At 44.5% G+C, this 21,003-nt stretch overlaps 1 protein-coding gene across 1 annotated transcript in view; it reads right to left on the reverse strand.

The window, feature by feature from the left end:
- Window positions 1–8,463: 8,463 nt before the first annotated feature.
- The window catches only part of CCDC146 (coiled-coil domain containing 146), a gene marked incomplete at both ends in the record, with an annotated part of 68,087 nt that continues 55,547 nt past the window's right edge, over window positions 8,464–21,003 (reverse strand). The window contains 6 exons of the mRNA XM_080610244.1: window positions 8,464–8,745; window positions 10,128–10,376; window positions 11,712–11,849; window positions 12,682–12,810; window positions 19,500–19,728; window positions 20,350–20,574. Coding sequence (XP_080466370.1) covers window positions 8,464–8,745; window positions 10,128–10,376; window positions 11,712–11,849; window positions 12,682–12,810; window positions 19,500–19,728; window positions 20,350–20,574 — 1,252 coding nt within the window. The remainder of the gene's footprint in view (window positions 8,746–10,127; window positions 10,377–11,711; window positions 11,850–12,681; window positions 12,811–19,499; window positions 19,729–20,349; window positions 20,575–21,003) is intronic.

The following is a 21,003-nucleotide window of genomic DNA, read 5'->3' on the forward strand; positions in this document are numbered from 1 at the left end:
GTGAAAGGTAGTCCAGTTGTATTGTACTGTAACAAGAGGCCAGTAACTGTTTACTCATTTAGATGAATAAAACTTTCTTGGTGTGATTATGTAAAGCAGGTAGGAATAACAAATGATGAATCAGTTCTTGTATATAACGCATCAGTAATGACGTGTTCAGCCCTTGTGGTGGCTGTGTGTTACCTTATGGTACTGCTGCCTTTGGAGTTGGGTTCTAATATATTCGGTTTTATAATTAGCACAAAATATAATCTCTTCAAAGAGCATGAGACATTGTTCTGTTGTTTATTGGTTTGTAAAGATATGTGTAATATATTGTAAGCAAGACAGGATAAGAGAAAAGTTCTTTAGAAATTTATCTTAACAGGAGTTTGGATGGAGTTTTACTTTGCTTCCTTACAACTTTCGTGTTACAGTGCAAACCTCAGCTTCAGAAGAAAATTACAGAGGCTGCTTTTCTTTCATTTTCAACTTTGATTTGTACATAACTCCAGTGTTGCTTGGTTTGTTGTTTTTGGTTTGTTTAAGTTCTGTGACGTTCATTTACAACAGTAATAGTGGTTTGCTATGCAGAGAAAGTTTTAAGTTGTGACATGCAGGATTTTTGCAGTCTCCACTGGATTTAAAAACTTTGTCAAAACTTCAGACAGTTAAACTAATGAAACTCATTGCCAGGTTCATGGATTCTGGAGGTTTTCAGGAACAACCTCTGGTGCTCTCTCTGCGGAGTTTTCAGTGGTGCTTCCTGATTCTTACCAGTGAAACCAAAAGATCCCATTTTCAGGAGAGAATCGGAATTTCATGGTCATTCCCTTGTTGTTGCCATCAGAGGAGCAATAGTTTTAGCTTTCTCAAGAGCTGCATAGAGGGAAGGAATATTTTCCTCAGTATAACTAAAATTTGGCCAGTGTAAAGTCCAGTCCCAGGCTGCTGAAAGCTGTGCTGATGTGTTTGTGTAAGCGGTGGGGACTTTGTATCACAGTAATAGCAAGAGAAGATTTCTAGCATTTTCTTTTTAATGAAATGTATTAGAAAATATAATCAAATGCAATAAAACCTCACCTGGAAAAAAAGAAACCTTGTGTGAGGAGCACTTAGTTTCTTAACACTGTAAAATACTGCACTGCATTCGGGATACTGGGTTCCTCCAAGCAAGGAGAAAGGAGCTGGGGTGTCCTGGGTTCAGCAGTAGCAGTAATTTTTGTCCTTCTTAGTAGCTGGTGCAGCGCTGTGTTTTTGACTTTCGGCCTGGGAGCAGTGCTGATAATACCACTGTTTTTAGTTGCTCAAATGTTTACTCTGACCAAGGACTTTGTGAGTCTCATGCTCTGCCAGGGAGGAGGGGAAGCTGGGAGGAAGCAGAGACAGGACACCTGACCCAAAGTAGCCAAGGAGGTATTCCATACCACAGCACATCCTGCCCAGGAGGTAACTGGGAGTTACCCGGAAGGGCTGGTTCACTGCTCGGTCGGGCTGGGTATCGACGAGTGGTGTTGTATTCTCTTCCTTGTTATTTCCTTTATCATTATTATTATTGGTGGCAGCAGTAGTGGTTTGTGTTATACCTTAGTTACTGGACTGTTCTTATCTCAACCCATGGGAGTTATATTCTTTTCTTTCGACTCTCCTCCGGGAGCCGGGGAGGGTGGGTGTGTTGGAGAAAGGCGGGGGAGTGAGGGAGTGGACTGCGTGGCTGACTTGCTGACAGGGTTTAAACCATGACAGTTCTTTTTGGCGCCCAATGTGGGGCTCGAAGGGTTGAGATAACGACAGATCTGACCGGAGTGTGTCTAATCGTATTTGTGATAAGCATTCATTGTTTCGGATTAATAGTCACTCATCACAATGCTGATTTATTGGCTCTCAAAGTTGTTGTTCCTGATCTCACAGTTTCAGTATGTCGTACTTTACTTACAGCCAGTATTTGCTGTGTTAGTGTTTATCGGCTGGGGGACTTGGTCTAAGGTTGTTGTCTCATTGTACTTTATGGGAATGACTTGTAATACAATAGAATCATTCATCAGGGACTGTAGTGACAGGACAAGGGGTAATGGGTTAAAACTTAAATGGGAAGTTTAGATTGGATGTAAGGAAGAAATTCTTTCCTGTGAGGGAGGTGAGGCACTGGAATGGGTTGCCCAGGGCGGTTGTGAATGCTCCATCCTTGGCGGTGTTCAGGGCCAGGTTGGATGAGGCCTTGGGTGGCATGGTTTAGTGTGGGGTGTCCCTGCCCATGGCAGGGGGGTTGGAACTAGATGGTCCTTTCCAACCCTAACTATTCTATGATTATATGATTCTATGAAACTGATCCGGCTTACGTTCCCAGTGTGGTCACCGCCTTTATACTTTGGGAGGTATATAATAGAAGTGCTTAGCAATTACAAATCTTTTTTCTCCTTCTCGGGTGGTCAACCTGTGAAGGAGACATTCTCTTACACTCCCAGCCCCCTCCCCCCCCCGACCGTTTAGAGCATCATTTGAGAGTTTTGAAGGTTTTGAATGGCCTTTAAATACCCTTGAGATCTGCCTGTTGATTATTATGGGGATCACCATGTTGGCACGCATACAGAGTGTGTTTTACCCACAACCATTACGTCTGATCTCAAGAGTTAAGCAGAGCCGGGTTTGGGTGGGTTAGATGACGATATAGGAGGACCAAGAGATTTTCCCCGAGGCTGGGTAGCCATGAGTAGCACGGTGTGTGGGACAGTATGGGCAAGTATCAAGGTCAGTGGGCCCCTCCAGTGTTTTGGAATTTCACCACCGAACAAGTGCAAAATCCAGAAGAATTAGTAAAACACTTAAATGAGGTGTGTTGTCACCCTGGTCATACCAGAGAGGGACAAATCATGTCAACGTGCTGCGGCTTGGCCTATGCTTACCGGGCCTTGTTCAACACTATCCAGCACCTTCAAAAGGAAAAAAATGTCCCTGGATCTGAAGGCAAAGCAACAGACAGCGCAGCTACTCCAGCTCCGAGCACAGCAGCTACACCACCCCCAGCGACAAGTACAGCAGCTACTCAAACCACAGTGATAATGACTGCAGCTAAACCAGAGGACCAATTTGTACCAGTATTGGTTGCCCGTGTACGCAAGAGGAAAAGCAAAAAAGAGGCAAGAAGGATGAAGCAAGATGAAGAAACAATGTATTCACCACCTGGGCCACCATCTGATCAGGAGTCATCATCACATGACGAAGAAGAAAAAGAAGAAGAGGTGACTTCTCGACCTCGGACCTCAACCGAGCTATGGACTATGCAAAAAGATTTTACCCGTCAACCAGGGGAGCACATCATCACCTGGTTGCTCCGATGCTGGGACAATGGGGCCGATGGTCACGAACTAGGAGGTACGGAAGCCAAGCAGCTGGGATCACTTGCTAGGGAAGGGGGAATTGACAAAGCAATTGCAAGAGAGAAAAAGTCCCTCAGTCTTTGGAGGCGGCTCTTGGCAGCTGTGAAAGAAAGGTTTCCATACAACGACGATGTTGTGAGTCGTTTGGCCAAGTGGACTACTTTAGACAAAAGCATCCAGTCTCTGAGGGAATTGGCCATTGTAGAGATGATCTATCACATCAAACCGAATAATGGAGGTATACCCATGGATCCAGATGAAGTCGAATGTACACGACCCATGTGGCGAAAACTTACACGGAATGCACTGTCATCTTATGCCCATTCATTGGCAACGGTAACCTGGGGTGACATAGTAACACCAACACTGGATGAAATGATTCATAAACTCCGAGAGTGCGAAGACAATCTCACCCCTTCCATCATCTCAGCTATGGAAAAACTGACCCAGGACCTCAAACAATTGAGGGACGATCTATCTGATCTATCCAGCTCCTCACGTGTACCAACACACGTCTCAGCTGTTAACAAAAGACGACCTGTTGTTCGAGAGAGAAGATATAGAAGGTATACGCCATGGGCCACCCTATGGTTTTACCTGCGGGATCATGGAGAAGACATGACGAAGTGGGATGGAAAACCTACTTCAGCTTTGGAGGAACGGGTGCATGAATTGAAAATAGGAACAAGGGTCAAGACTGATCATCCCATGAGAGCTGCGGCTTCAGTCTCTGGTGAGCAGGTTCCCAGATGGAGCGGAAGAGCTGATTTTACTCCAGCTCCTGTGATAACGAAGAATAATCCCTTTCAACACGACTTAGGTGTCCAACGTTGTGATGACTGTTAGAGGGACCCTGCCTCCAGCCAGGTGGAGGTAGGGGACAATTGGATTTACTGGACTGTGTGGGTCAGATGGCCTGGCACATCAGTCCCGCAGAAGTATAAAGCTCTCGTAGATACCGGTGCACAGTGTACCCTGATGCCGTCAAGCTGTCAAGGGGTGGAACCCATCTATATCTCTGGAGTGACAGGAGGATCCCAAGAGTTAACTGTACTGGAGGCTGAGATCAGCCTGACTGGAAGGAAATGGCAAAAGCACCCCATTGTGACTGGTCCAGAGGCTCCATGCATCCTCGGCATAGATTACCTCAGGAGAGGGTACTTCGGAGACCCAAAAGGGTACCGATGGGCTTTTGGTATTGCTGCTTTGGAGACTGAGGAAAATGAGCAGCTGTCCACCTTGCCTGGTCTCTCAGAGGATCCCTCTGTTGTGGGGTTGCTGAAGGTCGAAGAACAACAAGTGCCAATCGCGACCACAACAGTGCACCGGCGGCAGTATTGCACCAACCGAGACTCCCTGATTCCCATCCATAAACTGATCCGTAGTCTGGAGAGTCAGGGAGTGATCAGCAGGACCCGCTCACCCTTTAATAGCCCCATATGGCCAGTGCGAAAGTCTAACGGAGAGTGGAGACTAACAGTAGACTATCGTGGCCTGAATGAAGTCACACCACCACTGAGTGCTGCTGTACCGGACATGCTAGACCTTCAGTATGAACTGGAGTCAAAGGCAGCCAAGTGGTATGCCACGATTGATATTGCCAATGCATTCTTCTCAATTCCTTTGGCAGCAGAATGCAGGCCACAGTTTGCTTTTACTTGGAGGGGCGTCCAGTACACTTGGAACCGACTGCCCCAGGGGTGGAAACACAGCCCTACCATTTGCCATGGACTGATCCAGAATGCACTGGAACAGGGGCAAGCTCCAGAACACCTGCAGTACATTGATGACATTATTGTGTGGGGTGATACAGCGGAAGAAGTCTTTGAGAAAGGGAGGGAAATAATCCAAATCCTGCTGAAAGCTGGTTTTGCCATAAAACGGAGTAAGGTCAAGGGACCTGCACAGGAGATTCAGTTTTTGGGAATAAAATGGCAAGATGGACGTCGCCAGATCCCTACAGATGTGATCAACAAAATAACAGCAATGTCTCCACCAACTAATAAGAAAGAAACACAAGCTTTCTTGGGTGCTGTGGGGTTCTGGAGAATGCACATCCCAAATTACAGTTCGATTGTAAGCCCTCTCTATCATGTGACCCGGAAGAAGAACGATTTTAAATGGGGCCCTGAGCAACAACAAGCCTTTGAGCAAATTAAACGTGAGATAGTTCATGCAGTAGCCCTTGGACCAGTCCGGAATGGGCCAGATGTAAAAAATGTACTGTACACCGCAGCCGGGGAGAATGGTCCTACCTGGAGCCTCTGGCAGAAAGCTCCAGGGGAGACTCGAGGTCGACCCCTCAGCTTTTGGAGTCGGGGATACAAAGGATCTGAGGCCAGCTATACCCCAACTGAGAAAGAGATACTGGCAGCCTATGAAGGGGTTCGAGCTGCTTCGGAGGTGATTGGCACTGAAGCACAGCTCCTCCTGGCACCCCGGTTGCCCGTGCTGGGCTGGATGTTCAAAGGCAGGGTCTCCTCTGCACATCATGCAACCGATGCGACATGGAGTAAATGGGCTGCACTAATTACACAACGAGCTCGAATAGGAAATCCCAGTCGTCCAGGCATTCTAGAAGTCATCATGGACTGGCCAGAGGGCAAAGATTTTGGAATGTCACCAGAGGAGGAGGTGATGCGTGCTGAAGAGGCCCCACCATATAATAAACTGTCAGAAAGTGAAAAGCAGTATGCCTTGTTTACTGATGGGTCCTGCCGTATTGTGGGAAAGCATCGGAGATGGAAAGCAGCTGTATGGAGTCCTCAACGACAAGTTGCAGAAACTGCTGAAGGAGAGGGTGAATCGAGTCAGTTTGCCGAGGTGAAAGCCATCCAGCTGGCCTTGGACATTGCTGAAGGAGAAAAGTGGCCAGTACTTTATCTCTATACTGACTGATGGATGGTGGCAAATGCCCTGTGGGGGTGGTTGCAGCAATGGAAGCAGAGCAACTGGCAACGCAGAGGTAAACCCATCTGGGCTGCTGCACTGTGGCAAGATATCGCTGCCCGGGTGCAGAACCTGGTGGTGAAGGTACGCCATGTAGACGCCCATGTACCCAAGAGTCGGGCCACTGAGGAACACCAGAACAACCAACAAGTGGACAAAGCTGCTAAGATTGAAGTGGCTCAGATGGACTTAGATTGGCAACATAAAGGTGAATTATTTTTGGCCCGGTGGGCCCATGACACTTCAGGTCATCAGGGCAGAGATGCAACATACAGATGGGCCCGTGATCGAGGGGTGGACTTAACAATGGACACTATTGCCCAGGTTATTCATGAGTGTGAAACATGTGCTGCAATTAAACAAGCCAAACGGTTAAAGCCTCTTTGGTATGGAGGACGATGGCTGAAGTACAAATACAGGGAGGCCTGGCAGATTGATTATATCACACTCCCACCAACCCGCCAAGGCAAGCGCCATGTGCTTACCATGGTGGAAGCAACCACCGGATGGCTGGAAACATACGCTGTGCCCCATGCCACTGCCAGGAACACCATCCTGGGCCTTGAGAACCAGATTTTGTGGCGACATGGCACCCCAGAAAGAATTGAATCAGACAATGGGACTCATTTCCGGAATAACCTTATAGACACTTGGGCCAAAGAGCATGGCATTGAGTGGGTATATCACATCCCCTACCATGCACCAGCCTCTGGGAAAATCGAACGGTATAATGGGCTGTTAAAAACTACACTGAGAGCAATGGGTGGGGGAGCTTTCAAGCATTGGGATACACACTTACCAAAGGCCACCTGGTTGGTCAACACCAGAGGATCTGCCAACAGGGCTGGCCCAGCACAGTCAGAACTTTTACATATTGTAGAGGGGGACAAAGTTCCTGTGGTGCACATGAAGAATTTGCTGGGGAAGACAGTCTGGGTTATTCCTGCTTCAGGTAAAGGCAAACCCACTCGTGGGATTGCTTTTGCTCAGGGACCCGGATATACTTGGTGGGTAATGAGGGAAGATGGGGAAGTCCGATGTATACCTCAAGGGGATTTGATTTTAGGGGAAAACAGCCAATGAACTCAATTGTATGCTGTTGCCTGCTATGTAATACTTTTATAGCCCCTCAACTAGATGTCTTCAGGTCACCAGCGACTGGCCCTGACTTCCTTCTGACCATCATCCCAACAGAGAATGAACTTTGATAGAACCAGACGAGTTCTACAGTAAAGGAACGATCAGCATCAGCAGGCAACGATCCAACACTGCACACAGCCTCTCCTGCCCTGGAAGACTGTTACAAGAGATGGAACCCGACATCATGGACCGAATGGACTCAGCAGCTTTATAGGGATTGGTCCATGCACTAAGGAATGATCTCTCTCTGTCTGTGTGTGGATGTGTGTGTATACATATATATATATATATATATATATATATATGTATGTAAGAGTGATGGTATATTGAAAATGTGGGATCTGAGCATGACATGAATGGTACGGAATAAGGGGTGGATACTGTCCTGGATTCAGCAGTAGCAGTCATTTTTTCTCATTCTTGGTAGCTGGTGCAGTGCTGTGTTTTTGACTTTCAGCCTGGGAACAGCACTGATAACACCGATGTTTTTAGTTACTGCTCAAATGTTTACTCTGACCAAGGACTTTGTGAGTCTCATGCTCTGCCAGGGAGGAGGGGAAGCTGGGAAGAAGCAGGGACAGGACACCTGACCCAAAGTAGCCAAGGAGGTATTCCATACCACAGCACGTCATGCCTAGGATGTAACTGGGAGTTACCCGGAAGGGCTGGTTCACTGCTCGGTCGGGCTGGGTATCGACGAGTGGTGTTGTATTCTCTTCCTTGTTATTTCCTTTATCATTATTATTATTGGTGGCAGCAGTAGTGATTTGTGTTATACCTTAGTTACTGGACTGTTCTTATCTCAACCCGTGGGAGTTACATTCTTTCGATTCTCCTCCCCATCCCTCTGGGAGCGGGGGGGTGGGTGTGTTGGAGAAAGGCGGGGGAGTGAGGGAGTGGACTGCGTGGCTGACTTGCTGACAGGGTTTAAACCAGGAAATGGAGTCACTGTGCTTTTGACATTAACAGCTACTTTTTGTTCAGTATGTAATTTGGCTGAATGCTAACAGACATGCTGTCAGTGTAGTGTAAATGCTGTTGACCCTTGAGATTCAGCAGTCGGCGATGGTCTCTGCTGCCTCAGGTGCTGCCTGTTCAGACTTGGATTTGGCTTCACCATAGTTTTCCTGAAATGCCTCATGTTTGTCCCAGGCTCAGCTGGTTTGAAGGGAGCCAGAGCACCGTAGGGCCGCGGCAGCGGGAGGCTGTGCTCATCATTGGGGATGTAGGCGGTGGGCCGTGGCTCGGCTGTCGTGTGGATGTAGCCAGGTGCTGCAGCTTGTTCCTCTTCTGCAGCACGCTGTGGAACAAACAAGGGTTACGTACTTTACACTGTGGTGCACTCTTGAGCCAGTGTACAGGATGCCTCACAGAGGAAGTTCCTTGTCTAGTCCTTGGCAAACCAGGATGCCCAGAGGGGGATTAAAAGAAAAGCATGAGTTACTGACTACATAGATGTGAGTTTGTCCTTTCCAATACTAAGCAGTTTGAGCCTTTAATGCTTTTGTTATTTGTGAAGAAAACAGATTAGATGAACTTTTAAAGCTTGTAGGAAGTGTCACAGAACATCTTGGGAACAACATAATAGTTTTGATGCTTCAAAATGGCTTTATTTATATTGACATACCTGAACACAGTTACTGCTGTATCCACAGCACTGAAACTGAATCATAGCATGAGAAGTGTTAATGACAGAGAAGTTTCTTATCCTAAACCCAGTTTTACTGCAGCACTTCTGTGTGAGTTCAGGTTCCTGTAAGTGTATGCACAGTGTATTCCTCTCCCAGCTTTGTGCACCTTGCAGTGATCAACTAAAGGAGTCATACAGCAAAGCTAATTCCCCATCAGCGAGAGTTCCCTCTATATGCACGTCTCTCCTTGATATTATTATGATGTTATTTCCTCATAAAATGCTATGAGGTTGGTCAAGCATGACTTCCCCTTGGTAAAGCCATGTTGACTGCCCCTCATAACCCTCTTATCCTTGATATGCCTTAAGATGGCACCAAGGATAAGGTGTTCCATCACTTTCCCAGGGATGGAGGTGAGGCTGACCGGTCTATAGTTACCCGGGTCCTCCTTCTTGCCCTTTTTGAAGACCGGAGTGACATTTGCTTTCCTCCAGTCCTCAGGCACCTCTCCCGTTTCCCAAGACTTGGTAAAGATGATGGAGAGTGGTCTAGCAATGACTTCCGCCAGTTCCCTCAGCACCCGCGGGTGCATCCCATCTAGACCCATGGATTTATGGATGCCTCCCCTCAGTGCCTTGCCCAGCAGTCTGGTTTCTTGCTACTTCTCATCCGATGTTCACTGCCTCTGGTGTGTGGAAGATGCTAAATTTGTTTTTCCTGAAGCCCACACTCACCTTCTCCAGCTTTACCTTGAAATCAAGTGGAACACAGGATGCACCCTTCAGCCCTAAACAGGATCGCACAAATTGCTTTAATAACTGAAGGTAAGTTTTCCTTTTAGTGTATTGTCTCCCTAAGATTCAAGGGCCAGTTCTAAGTGGTGTTGCTGGACTGCAGTGTACCACTTCAGTAGTTATCTCTGCCTATGCCATCATCTCCACAGAGTTCTGGAGCTCTGTGTTTGGCAGCAACCAGTTATGCAGCAAGGGAGCACAGCTCTTTTCAAAAGACAAGCTAGAGCAGTGAAAAGAGATTAATTGCAAAAACTTACTTTAGCTCTGCCTTCAGCTGCTTCTTTTTGCATCTTCTCATTGCGCAGTATCTTCAAACACTCTTTCTCTATTTCTTCAGGAGGGGGAAGGCCTTGATCTATCCTTGATGAAACAATCATCAAAAATTGATTCTTGTCTCTCACTTCCTGCTGGAGTTTAATGGCAAGCACTTGCTGCATGGATAACTCTGCAACAAGAGCCATCATTTTCTGGGTTCTTTCCTTTATCTTCTTCTTCATGTCGTTTGTCTGGAATAAATAACAATTGCATTTTCTTTAGGGCTTCCCTAAAGGCACTTGCTGGGCAGGACACTCAGGTAAGTGTTAGGTATGTGACAACAAGTCCAACCAGACAAGGTTTTAGAAACCAGCTCTATATTGAAAATGGCTTAATGCAACAGGTCGTGTGTTTCTGTGTGCACCTGGAACCACAGCAACTGGCAGCATTGACTCTGCTACAAGATACAGAGAAACAAGTGTGTAATTACCTCCTGCCCTTTCCAGCTGAACAGCACAGCTCCTGCTGCCCTCAGAAGCCTAGTACCCAGATGCTCCTTGAGTTTATGCACAATTAACTTTGTAATAAGGGTGCAGTAAGCCTGATCCTTACAAGATAATTGAGTGATAATGTGGACACAGTGGGGAAGTTCTCCTTGGCAAGGGAGAGAACAGAACAGGAAAGGGACAGGAATCCCTGAGTCTGACTGGAGAGGATTTAAACAACACCCCCCCAAAGAAACATACTCTTTTTTAAGTGACTAATAGGGAATTGGGAGAGTCAGAGCACTTTTGAGTCTAACTTCTGGCACGCTGCTGGTTTTACAGTGGTTTATTAGCCCATGGCCATGATTTCACAAACTCAAATAACAGCTAAGTTGTTTCTCTGTGGAAAATTAAAGCTTTATGATGAAGATGTGTTTTGTGCCTTTCAGAGTCTCAAACCTAACACCTAAGGAAAAAAACAATCAACCTTGACCTTGTTTTACGCAAATTACTCAGCATTTTTTCTGTCTTTCACTCAGTTCTACTCTTTTTTCAGCTTTTTTTTTAAGGAGGTGGGGGGAAGAGGATTTGTTGCTGTTTCCCAACCAGTATTGCAGGCGGTTAAAAGGAAATAGCTGTAATTATATAAAAGTAACTGCTGAAAATGAGTTTTCTTTCCTGTGTAGTTCTCCCTGCCTAAATAACAAAGAAACTGAGCCAGATACGGAGTTTTTGGTTTTGTGTGTTGGAGTAGAATCCCCCTGGCTCTTGATATTTTAGCTTTGACGTGTTTGCCATGGCAAGGCTGTTAAGTGCATGTGCAAAAGGAGGATATTACCTGAGAAAGAACTAGTCCTGTATCTTGGTGAAAGGTGCTACTGGTCGTGCAGCTTTCAAAAAGCAAGTACACTCGCCTAATGGTTTTGGTATGTCTGTATTTCCATCACTGCTAAACATCTGTATGTTCTGAAGGCTAACACGATTTGCCTGTCCGTGTTTCCAGCTGCTTTTGTAACTCACAAATGAGTCATCTTACCTCTTGCCCAAATACTGCTCCATTTAGTGTAGGCCGGCACGTGGGGCACATAGTGCCCTTCTTACCCTCTTAGCTATCAGCAGTGTGTCCTGCTTCCTGTCCTCTGCTGCGGCATGGACTCTGCTCAGCAGCCAGGAAAGGTGCTCGTAGAGAAGACCTGTTTCCAGCAACTTCTCCTCCTTCTGCACCAGCTCTGTCTCCAGCTGCAGCGGGAAGGATGAGGCAGGGAGAAGGTAAACAAGAGGGGAAGGTGCAGCACAAGGCGTGATTGCTTTGAGAGCTGCTGGAATAATACTGGTGAACAGCCATAAGTCATCACTTCACCACCAGCTATCTCCAGAATTTTTACCCTCCCTGCCAGCTATCACCCCAAGTTGGTTCAGTTGGTTACTGTCAATTCTTCAGTACCAGACCAGGTCCTCTTGGTGGGCAGGGGGATACAGCAGCATTATTACAGCCTTGCTGTGATTTTCTTGCAATCAATGCTTTTTTTTCCTAGTGATATATATATATAATTTTTAATCTTCCAGTTCCTTGAGTCACACCATAATGAGGTGGTTTCAGCTCTTGCTTTAAATACCTTTTCCCTCCTGCTGCTAATAAAAAGGAAGTAAGTATAGGCTCCAAACACTAAGAAGTAAAAAAGTACCATTTTTCTACTTCAGAAGTAGAAAGTAAGTACCCTGCAACTAAAAGAACTTTAAATTAAAATCACATGGAGATCAAAAAAGAACTTTTGAACTTATCTTATGACTCCAAGGAACCCATCCCCCCCTGCCCCGTATTGTAATGTGCAGGTTGGTGCTGTGACTGGCCAGGCTGGCAGAGGTTGCTGCGGAGCTGGGGAAACTGCACAGAGGTTTCCCCTCCAGCCCCTGCTGTAAGAAGGCAAAGTTCCCATTAGCCAATCATAATTATTCTCACATATAATTATTACTCTTACAGAAAGTTTCCTTTTAAAATGAAAGATACCAGTTGCTTTTTCTAAGAGGTTAAATACAGTGGGATAGCTTGGGACGTGAGAAGTGACCTTACCTGCTCAATCTTTTTTAGCAGCTCAGGTGGAGATGGGTCCTTCCCTCCCAAGTCTCGCTTTCTGCTCTCATTTGTGGGGTCAGCAAAGATTTCCTCCATCTGTTTAATCCTGTCCTTGCACTGGGAATGCTGGAAAATGAAAACCCACAGCAGTTATTTTGACAGACAAGAAGGCAAAAGCTTGACCAGACGTGGAAGGCCTCTGTGTCTCACACCAGGATAACCACACCGAAGGGACTGGCATGGCTGCTCTGCCACCACTTAGACTTGGAAGTAAGACTCTGGCCTTGGATGCTTTTGGAGGGGGGGGTATAAATCTGAGCAAAATGATGCAGTCAAACACTGGGAAACACTTCCCTGCAGAACTGACAGTGTGCAGACCTCATTCTCCTGTCCTAGTGCTCATGAATGGGAATTTGAAAAGCAGCAGACTGTGTCACAGAAAGTCATCCTATAATGGACAAATACAAATCAGCTTCATCTTACTAATGGTTTAAACCATTAACCAGGGTCTCGAACACTTGTTCCCTTGACTCTTCTTCCATGTGCAACACAGCCATCTGAAACTGTGTGTTAATTTAGCCACACAGAAGAGGTTTCTTCCCTGAGCCACCAGGAATCACAACAACAGCCCTGTACTGGAAGATGATTTTCACCTTCTGAACATGTTTGGGAAGCCAGAAAAAGGCTGTTCCAGGCAGTGATCCCCTTCCTCGGTCCCTGCTGGGTGGCCTGGATGAAGACCCGTGGGTGATTTGCCCTGAGCTGCAGTGGGGTGGACTCAGGGCCGCTGTCTGCAGGCAGGGGACGGAGCCTGGCTGCTGGGGTGAGCTGAGACCTGCCACAGCTCCAGCTCCATCCTGAGCAGGGAGAGCAGTGCTGGGAATCCAGCAGCCTGCACTGGCACAGCTTCCTTCACCGTGCCTGGGTCTCTGCAGCCCAGCCCAGCCAGTGCCTCCAGCAGTGGAGGCGGCTGCCCTGGGCTGCACTGGGACTCACAGTGGGAGCTCATCTCCATCTGCCTAACCCCCAGAGCTTGACCCACAGAATTCACAGACAAGGTTTCCTTGTACTGCGAGTGAGGGAGGGTAATATGGAAGATCATGAGACATTCTTAATTACCCTTAAAGGAAACTCCATTTTGACAGCTTCAGGACGAAGACCCTGATGTCTGCCAGAAGTTGAGTCCCACCAGCTGAGTCTGTCTTCAGACTACATTTTTATCCTCAGCAATACACCAGACTTTTAGGATGGGGTGTCTTGCTTTATTCCTTACAATCTTATATTTGATCAATTTAGGGATGTAGGAAGGATGCACATGCCTTGACAGTTTGGTTGCAAGTTAAACCTGAGCATCCTGCTTCCCCACTGGTTAACACTGATGGTCTCATCCCTGCAGGCATTCAAGTTTTCTGTGTAAAAGTTCCAGGCACGTGTCCTGAAGTGACTCAGTGGTGACACTGAGCAATGTGTCACTCCCAGGACCCACAGAGGCAGGTGTTCCCTGACCTCACTGATGTGAGACCTTCCTATGGAATATCACTTCCCAGAACACACTGGATGGATCCATGCTTCGCATACATACTTCCTGAAGGAGCGATTGGGAACATTTCTTCATGTTTGCACTTGCAAAACAGTGGTGGGGTTTTGTGCTTGGACGTGCACCTGGCTGTCTGTCAGTGCATTGTCACTGCAGCCATGATGCATTGGCACTGACATAACATGACCCAAGTACACTGCTAGGAATTCTAACCATCAGATACTATATTAAGGAAATAAGTGGTCACCAGCTCTCAAGGTTAGGAACAGTCACCAGAAGTACAAAATCAATGTTTAGATGTTGTTACCAGGATGCTACCAGGATGGTTTGGTCCCTGTAAGTTTGCAAGTCATGGAAGAGGGAAAGCTGACAGATCTTCCCGAGTGGTAATGGACCATTACCAGAGCACTGGTCTTAAATACTGCTTGTTATGGTAAAAAAGTGTCACACAGCACTTTCTTTTACACTTGGTCTAAGAGAAGGCAAAAGAAAAACCTTAAATGACTGTAATAAACAATTTCCTTGACAAACCATGATTCAGTGGGTAACCAGGTACTGGAAGATTTGTTTTAATTCTGAACAACTGAAACTCAAGCCAAAGAATACACCCCAGGGGAGAATGTCAAAAGCAGGACCAGTGCAAATAAGAGGATGCAGCTGTACTTCCAGTAATTTTTCCTAGCTGGGGCCAGATTTCTCAACCACTCACTCAGGTGAAAATGCGTTGTGGAGGCGGTGATGCCTTTATGAGATTAGGGACAGCTCATCAAGTAAAATATTGCAGGACTGAATAGCTAGTTTAGAGCAGAAGGACTAAAACAGTAAAAACACTGTCCAAAATGGAAAGAAATTCCATAGAAAGTTTCATACTAGGCTTCAATTTAAAGGCAATATGAGTTGGAAGTGATTTGGTGCAGGCTAACCCAAAAGTATGGAAAACAAAGCACATTTAGAGATAACCATGCTATTCTGTGACTGCTTAAGTGATGCGACTATAGGGATCTTTCTTTATTTTCTCCTAGTTTGTAGTGTTTTCCTTGGACAAAACTTTATGTGAGTTCTAACAGAGTCTAAGTTCCAAACCAAACCAAAAAAATCAATTCTTTCTTGGCGTGGATTTGATCCAGGGGATAAGAAAAGGCTCTATCAGAAAGGCTTTTCTACATTTGTTTGTAATCAGTCAGGAGGAATGGTTGCAGGACAGACAGACAAGAGGGAACACATGCCTAGATAAAGGGATGGGTCTGAAGAAGTGGATGTCTGCTGCTTACTTTGGAGATCTCAGAGAAGGTAGGTGAGGTACATCGAGCACTAGAAAAGGGCAAATATCACACCAAGTCTTTAAAACTGGGGGGGGGGGAAGGCGCTCTGGAACTATAGATAACATCACTTTCTAAGGATAAATCTGGAACAAATAATTAAACTTTTTTTGTATGAAGCTAGAAAAGCAGAAGGGACATCAGAGAGCACAAGTGTGCTGGGTCATACCAGACCTGACCACTTCCCTACTATGATAATTTACAGGTGTGTGGGCAACAAATAGTGGGTATCATATGTCTTGATTTGACACAGCTTTGATACGGTTTCATGTGACATTCTCACAAACAAGCCAAGAAAATGGGTTCTTGATGAAAATACGAGGTGAATAGCCAGTCAAATTCAAACTTACCTGGGTCTGAAGAAAGGTCTGAGCAAAAGACATAATATTAAATAACAAATGCAGGGCACTGCATGTGGGCAGGAAGAACTGTCTGCACAAGTACGGAATCAAGGTCAACCGATTAGATACGCTTTCTTTAAAAGAGGGTCTGGTTGTTACATTTACATGAAGACGGATCGTGTCATGCTGCAAGGAAGGCACCGTTGTACCTGGACACATAAGCAAGAATGTAACCTGTAAGATGCCTCAATGAATCCTTTCACTCTCAGGCACTGGTATTTGCAGTGCACCTCAAGAAAAAGACCAAGTTGCCAAAAAAAAAAGCAGTGCAAAAAAACGATGAGCTAAGAAAAATCAGTGAGGCTGATTGAAAGAACCAGGGCTGTGTAGCCTAGCAAAAGGATGGGATAGGAATGTGATTAACTTTATTCCAGTAACAGGAAATGGTGCAGGGAGGAAGAGAATGATCCATTTGTCATGTGCCTGGTGGACAGAACACAAATCAATGTTCTCACACTGCAGCAAGAAAGACCCAAGCTAAAGGTTAAGAAAATCTTCCTTTAATGATGCAGTGTGGAGATTTTCATGGGGTTGTACTAAAACTTGGACAAACACTGATGCCAAATGCCTCAAATAAATTGTCAGTCCCTATATGTCAGCTGAACTCTGAGGCATGAAAGTCCCATCGTGACAGCTCAGCACATCTACGTGTTGGACTAATTAATGATTAATGCTAAGTATTTCTCCCTGGTGCATGATAGCAGTTTAGTTTTCACGGGTCATTCCAGTCAGTGGGAACAGCCCCTTGCTGTGCAGTCCCAATCTAAAGTTACATAGTTTTATGCCCAGAGGAAACCGCCTTATCATCTCACCAGGTATTTTTTTGTGTCAGACAAAGGAAGTACCTGCAAGTATTTCTGCTTTTAATGTTTTACATTAATAGTAACAAAAATACTCAGTCCATGTCACCAGCACTTGCTTAGAAGAGGTCTGGTATTGATGAAGACCACAGTATTTCATTAGCTAAAACTATTCACCTGTGTTTCACTCTGCTGTGGAAATAGGCAGCTTCAGATGGAAAGTGGGACATAGACCAGTTTGATGATTAAGGAGCTCATGTGGAATACAGGAGACCCGGGTGAAATTTTTGCTCTTGCTGGCACACAGCCCTGACCTGTGCTTTTCGCCTTCCCAATGGGCACAACGGCCACTGAGACAGGGGTGCAGTTTCTGCAGCCTGTTGAGTAAAACATACTCGTTCATCCCACTATTCCAAGAGGTGCATCTCTAACAGAAATAAACTTATCTGTTGTTGAATAATCATTTGGCATTCAGTACTGGAAAGTTTAATTCACCTCTGAAGTGAGAAAAAGGAAAAAGGTTCTGGGGAAATGGGAAGCTTGGGAAATGCAGGAGAGGAGAAAAACAGGACAGATAAGATGTCAAAGTCTGAAAAGTACCCAAGACTTAAAGAGACATGAAAGGTAGAAAAAAGGGAGAAGAAAATTTAGGACATACATGATTCAGCCTGCCAAATTCAGATGATCTATACTGTATTTCAGTTGTAGATGCCTTTTGAAGCATCCTGACATGATCCAGAGTTCTCCATACCATTGATGAAGAGAGACAGGTGCCTTGAGAATAGAGACCTCCAGGAGAAGTACTGTGCTCCCAAAATCAGGATCTCCCTCTGGAAGCAAAGGCACCCACTTCTTTCTATTAATAGAGACCTTGTTCATTTATAATTTTTCCTGTGGGCTCCTAACCTGAAGTGAAGGTTAGGCACCCTGGCTCCTACATACGGTCACAACAGAATGGAGAAATAAAAATGAAGAGGAAAACTTAGAAAGCAGATTTACAGTCTGCATTTTAGGAGTTCTAAATGTCTCTGATAGAAATCAGGATTTCATAGTCCTGTGGTGCACTGAGACTCCCTCTGCACATTTATAACTATCTAAACCGAAAGACAGACAAACAGTAGCCCAAAAGGAGCTCCTGCTACCACCTCTTCAGATTTCAGCTTGGCTTCAGAGGTTGGTTTCATAGACAAGTGATTTTGCTCTGTATTCACCACACCAATGCGAAGTCTTGTGCAAATGATCATCATCATAAGGTCCTATGCATATTGTAACTGAACAGATGCCAAGTTGGATTTCAACATGGGGCCAAATCTGTAATTAGTACAGGAATTAGCAATCTAAATTTGGAAACCAACACCAGAATTCAGGTTTGGGCTTATGGCTTTTATTTAAATCATGGAGATAAAGCCAAACAACTTGAAGCTGTTTCTCCCTAGACATAGTGGCTATTGGCAGTGGGAGGAGGAGTATTAATGCTAGAACAGTTGAGCATAACAAGATGGCTGGGTTAACGGCCACTTTGAACCATGTAATATATTCAGTAACCACAGCATCTAGTTACATTTTGAAATCTGGTAACTGGTTATTTGCCATTGTTCAATGGAAAATCTCTGATTTGGCAACATTTATTAAGACTATTCCATATCACACCACTCTGTATTTTCCTGCTTTTTAATTTTATGTCAGTGTCACAGAAAGATTAAAAGCACCTGTAACAATAACCTCCCTTTAACAGTGATTTTAGGCTTCACATGAACCATCATCATTAAGGGGAAAGATTTAGAAATGCAGAACAGAAAAAGCAAAGCTTTGTGATTGACTTAGTTCACAGAAATCATCTGCACTGTGTGACTCAGTGCTCAGTGACTCCCAGTCTCTTTCTAAATCTCACCTGAAAACATGGCACTATTCTTTTTCTTTTTTCTGTTGTCTATTTTTCATGCTCATTCTATTCATCGTTTAACTCTGTAACAGCACTGTAAAGTCCTTTGTGTTATGATTTTGCATAAGGTGATGTACAACAGTTTAGTCTTTTAGCAGAGCATACGGCTTTCCAGAAGTAGCAGAATAGTGCAAGCACTATTTGGCAGTGAGTCACAGCTCCCATCGATGCCATTATGAAAGGCGATGTACACCCTAATTTACGATTTTGTGCGGGCACTAACAGAATATGTATGGAAAAAATTACCATCTGGAGATAAGGTCAGAAGTAAATGAGCCATTTCAGAAAGCAAGGAAAGAATGTCCCAAACGCTGCAGTTTGTTAGTTGTTTAATGTCATTTTCTAACTAGAACTAAAACTTACACTGTTTTTGTGGAGAAGAAAATCTATGTGGATTATATCATTGTAGGCAGCAGAGTTTCCAGAGTAGGCTCAGAGTCAAGTGTGAATTGAGTTATTATTTTAGGAATTGGAAGGACTAAGTATATCTCCCACCCTTTCCACCTACCCCCATCAATACAGTTTTAGCAAACTTTATCTACATTGCAATTTTTTCCCCATGACTCCCATTTTCCAGCTTAGTCACACTGACATTTCATGCTATGGGGAGAGTTAGCTGAGATTCCATTTGGAATGTGCTTGTGCATAACAAAGTGCATCAGCCAGTCACAGACAAGTTTTGCTAGATAGGTCTATTACTGAACTATCTGTTTAAATAAACCTCATAAAACCAGGCACATTTTTCCTGTGAAATTACCTTAAGTTTTAAAATACAGAACAAACAAGCCAAAAAACAGGGCTTGCTTTCCCACCAACCTGTATCTGAAGCATCACCAGCTGTGCATCCAGGGCTTTCTTTACTGGGAGCATTTTGAGCAATGATTCAATCTCTCTCTTCTTCTCATTTATCTTCACCTTCAGAAATTTGATCTTTTCATTCATAACTTGAATCTCAATATCTCCATTTCTGCACAGCATCTCTTGTGTGTGCATCCTTTCATATAAAATGCATAATTCTTCTTCCCGATCTCTGAGCAGAAGACCACTGGAACAAGCCCCAAATGAAAAGGTAAAGTTTAAAAAAATGTGACTCATATTCAGTGTATTTCATCCAAGAACAGAAATGGTGACCTGGGGCGATAGTAATGCTCTGGGATAACATACAAACCTTTTACAAATGCTACTTTAATATCACATTAACCTTTTAAATAGGTAACAAAATCGTTACAGTGTGAAGATCGGAGAACAAACCATTGCAGAGATTACTCTAGTCTCTCATATAATTCTAAAAACTCTTCTGGCCTTCCACAGCATTCATTTAAAAAATGGATTAACTGGATCAGGGAGCTTTACATCTTCTGCATTTTTATACCTTACCTGTGCACAAAGCACAAACAGAGCAGGAGGCTACAAGTTCTCAAGACATTCAGCAGTCAAGTTACCATATATTTTTAATAGTAGATCTGAAGTATGAACATCAGCACCAATGGAGAACCAACATCTGTGTGATACAGAGCAGCACTGACACTGCAGCGAGGCAGACTGCTTAGGGAAACATATTGAAGCTTTCATGGTCTTTCAGTATTGCTAACTAGGAGTGCTCATAAGCTGTTGCTTCATGAATGTCAAAATTAAACAGCACATTATATCAAATTGCCATGAATACCTCTCACTTTGTTGCTGAAGAGCTCTTTCATATCTTTTGTGTAGCTGCACAATCTCCTCTTCAATTTGAGTGACTGTATTGGTAAGTCTCTCAAGAACCAAATACCGCTGCTCTTTCTTCTCTTTCATCTCTTGCATGGCTTGTACAATTTTGAGGCAATCACTTTTGAGACTGTCTATAATTGTTATATTGTTTGCATTCTTCAGCTGTTGTTTCTGCAATTTGCTTTAACATAACATAAAAGTGGGAAAGTTTTTAGTCCTTTCAATTTGAAAGCAATTTCAGCAATTAAAAGCAGAGCTTAAACTAATTCCTCAAATACACAAAGGATCTTCTATGTCACTCTGCTTCAGAGATGCATTACAAGGAGAAGAAAGGCTCTCTGAGAATAGCTTCTCTCTGCAAGCTCTTTCCAGCTTGAAGATAACTGGATTATGGCCCAAGTAAAATGCTACAAATGGTGCACTGTACTACAGCTCTTTACTGGGTAGCCCAAAGGGCCATAAGAAATAAAGTTCAAGAGAAGAAGCATAAACTGTGATGCAAAGTCTTAATGTGTAGAAATCTTGCCATTCTATTTAACAAGAGATCAATATGTAAATAATTCTGTGGTTGCAATTCAAAGCTCTCAAGTTTATAAAAGAACGTATCACA

The sequence above is a fragment of the Psittacula echo genome, assembly GCF_963264785.1.
Source record: "Psittacula echo genome assembly, chromosome: 1".
NCBI classification, from domain to species: Eukaryota; Metazoa; Chordata; class Aves; order Psittaciformes; family Psittacidae; genus Psittacula; species Psittacula echo.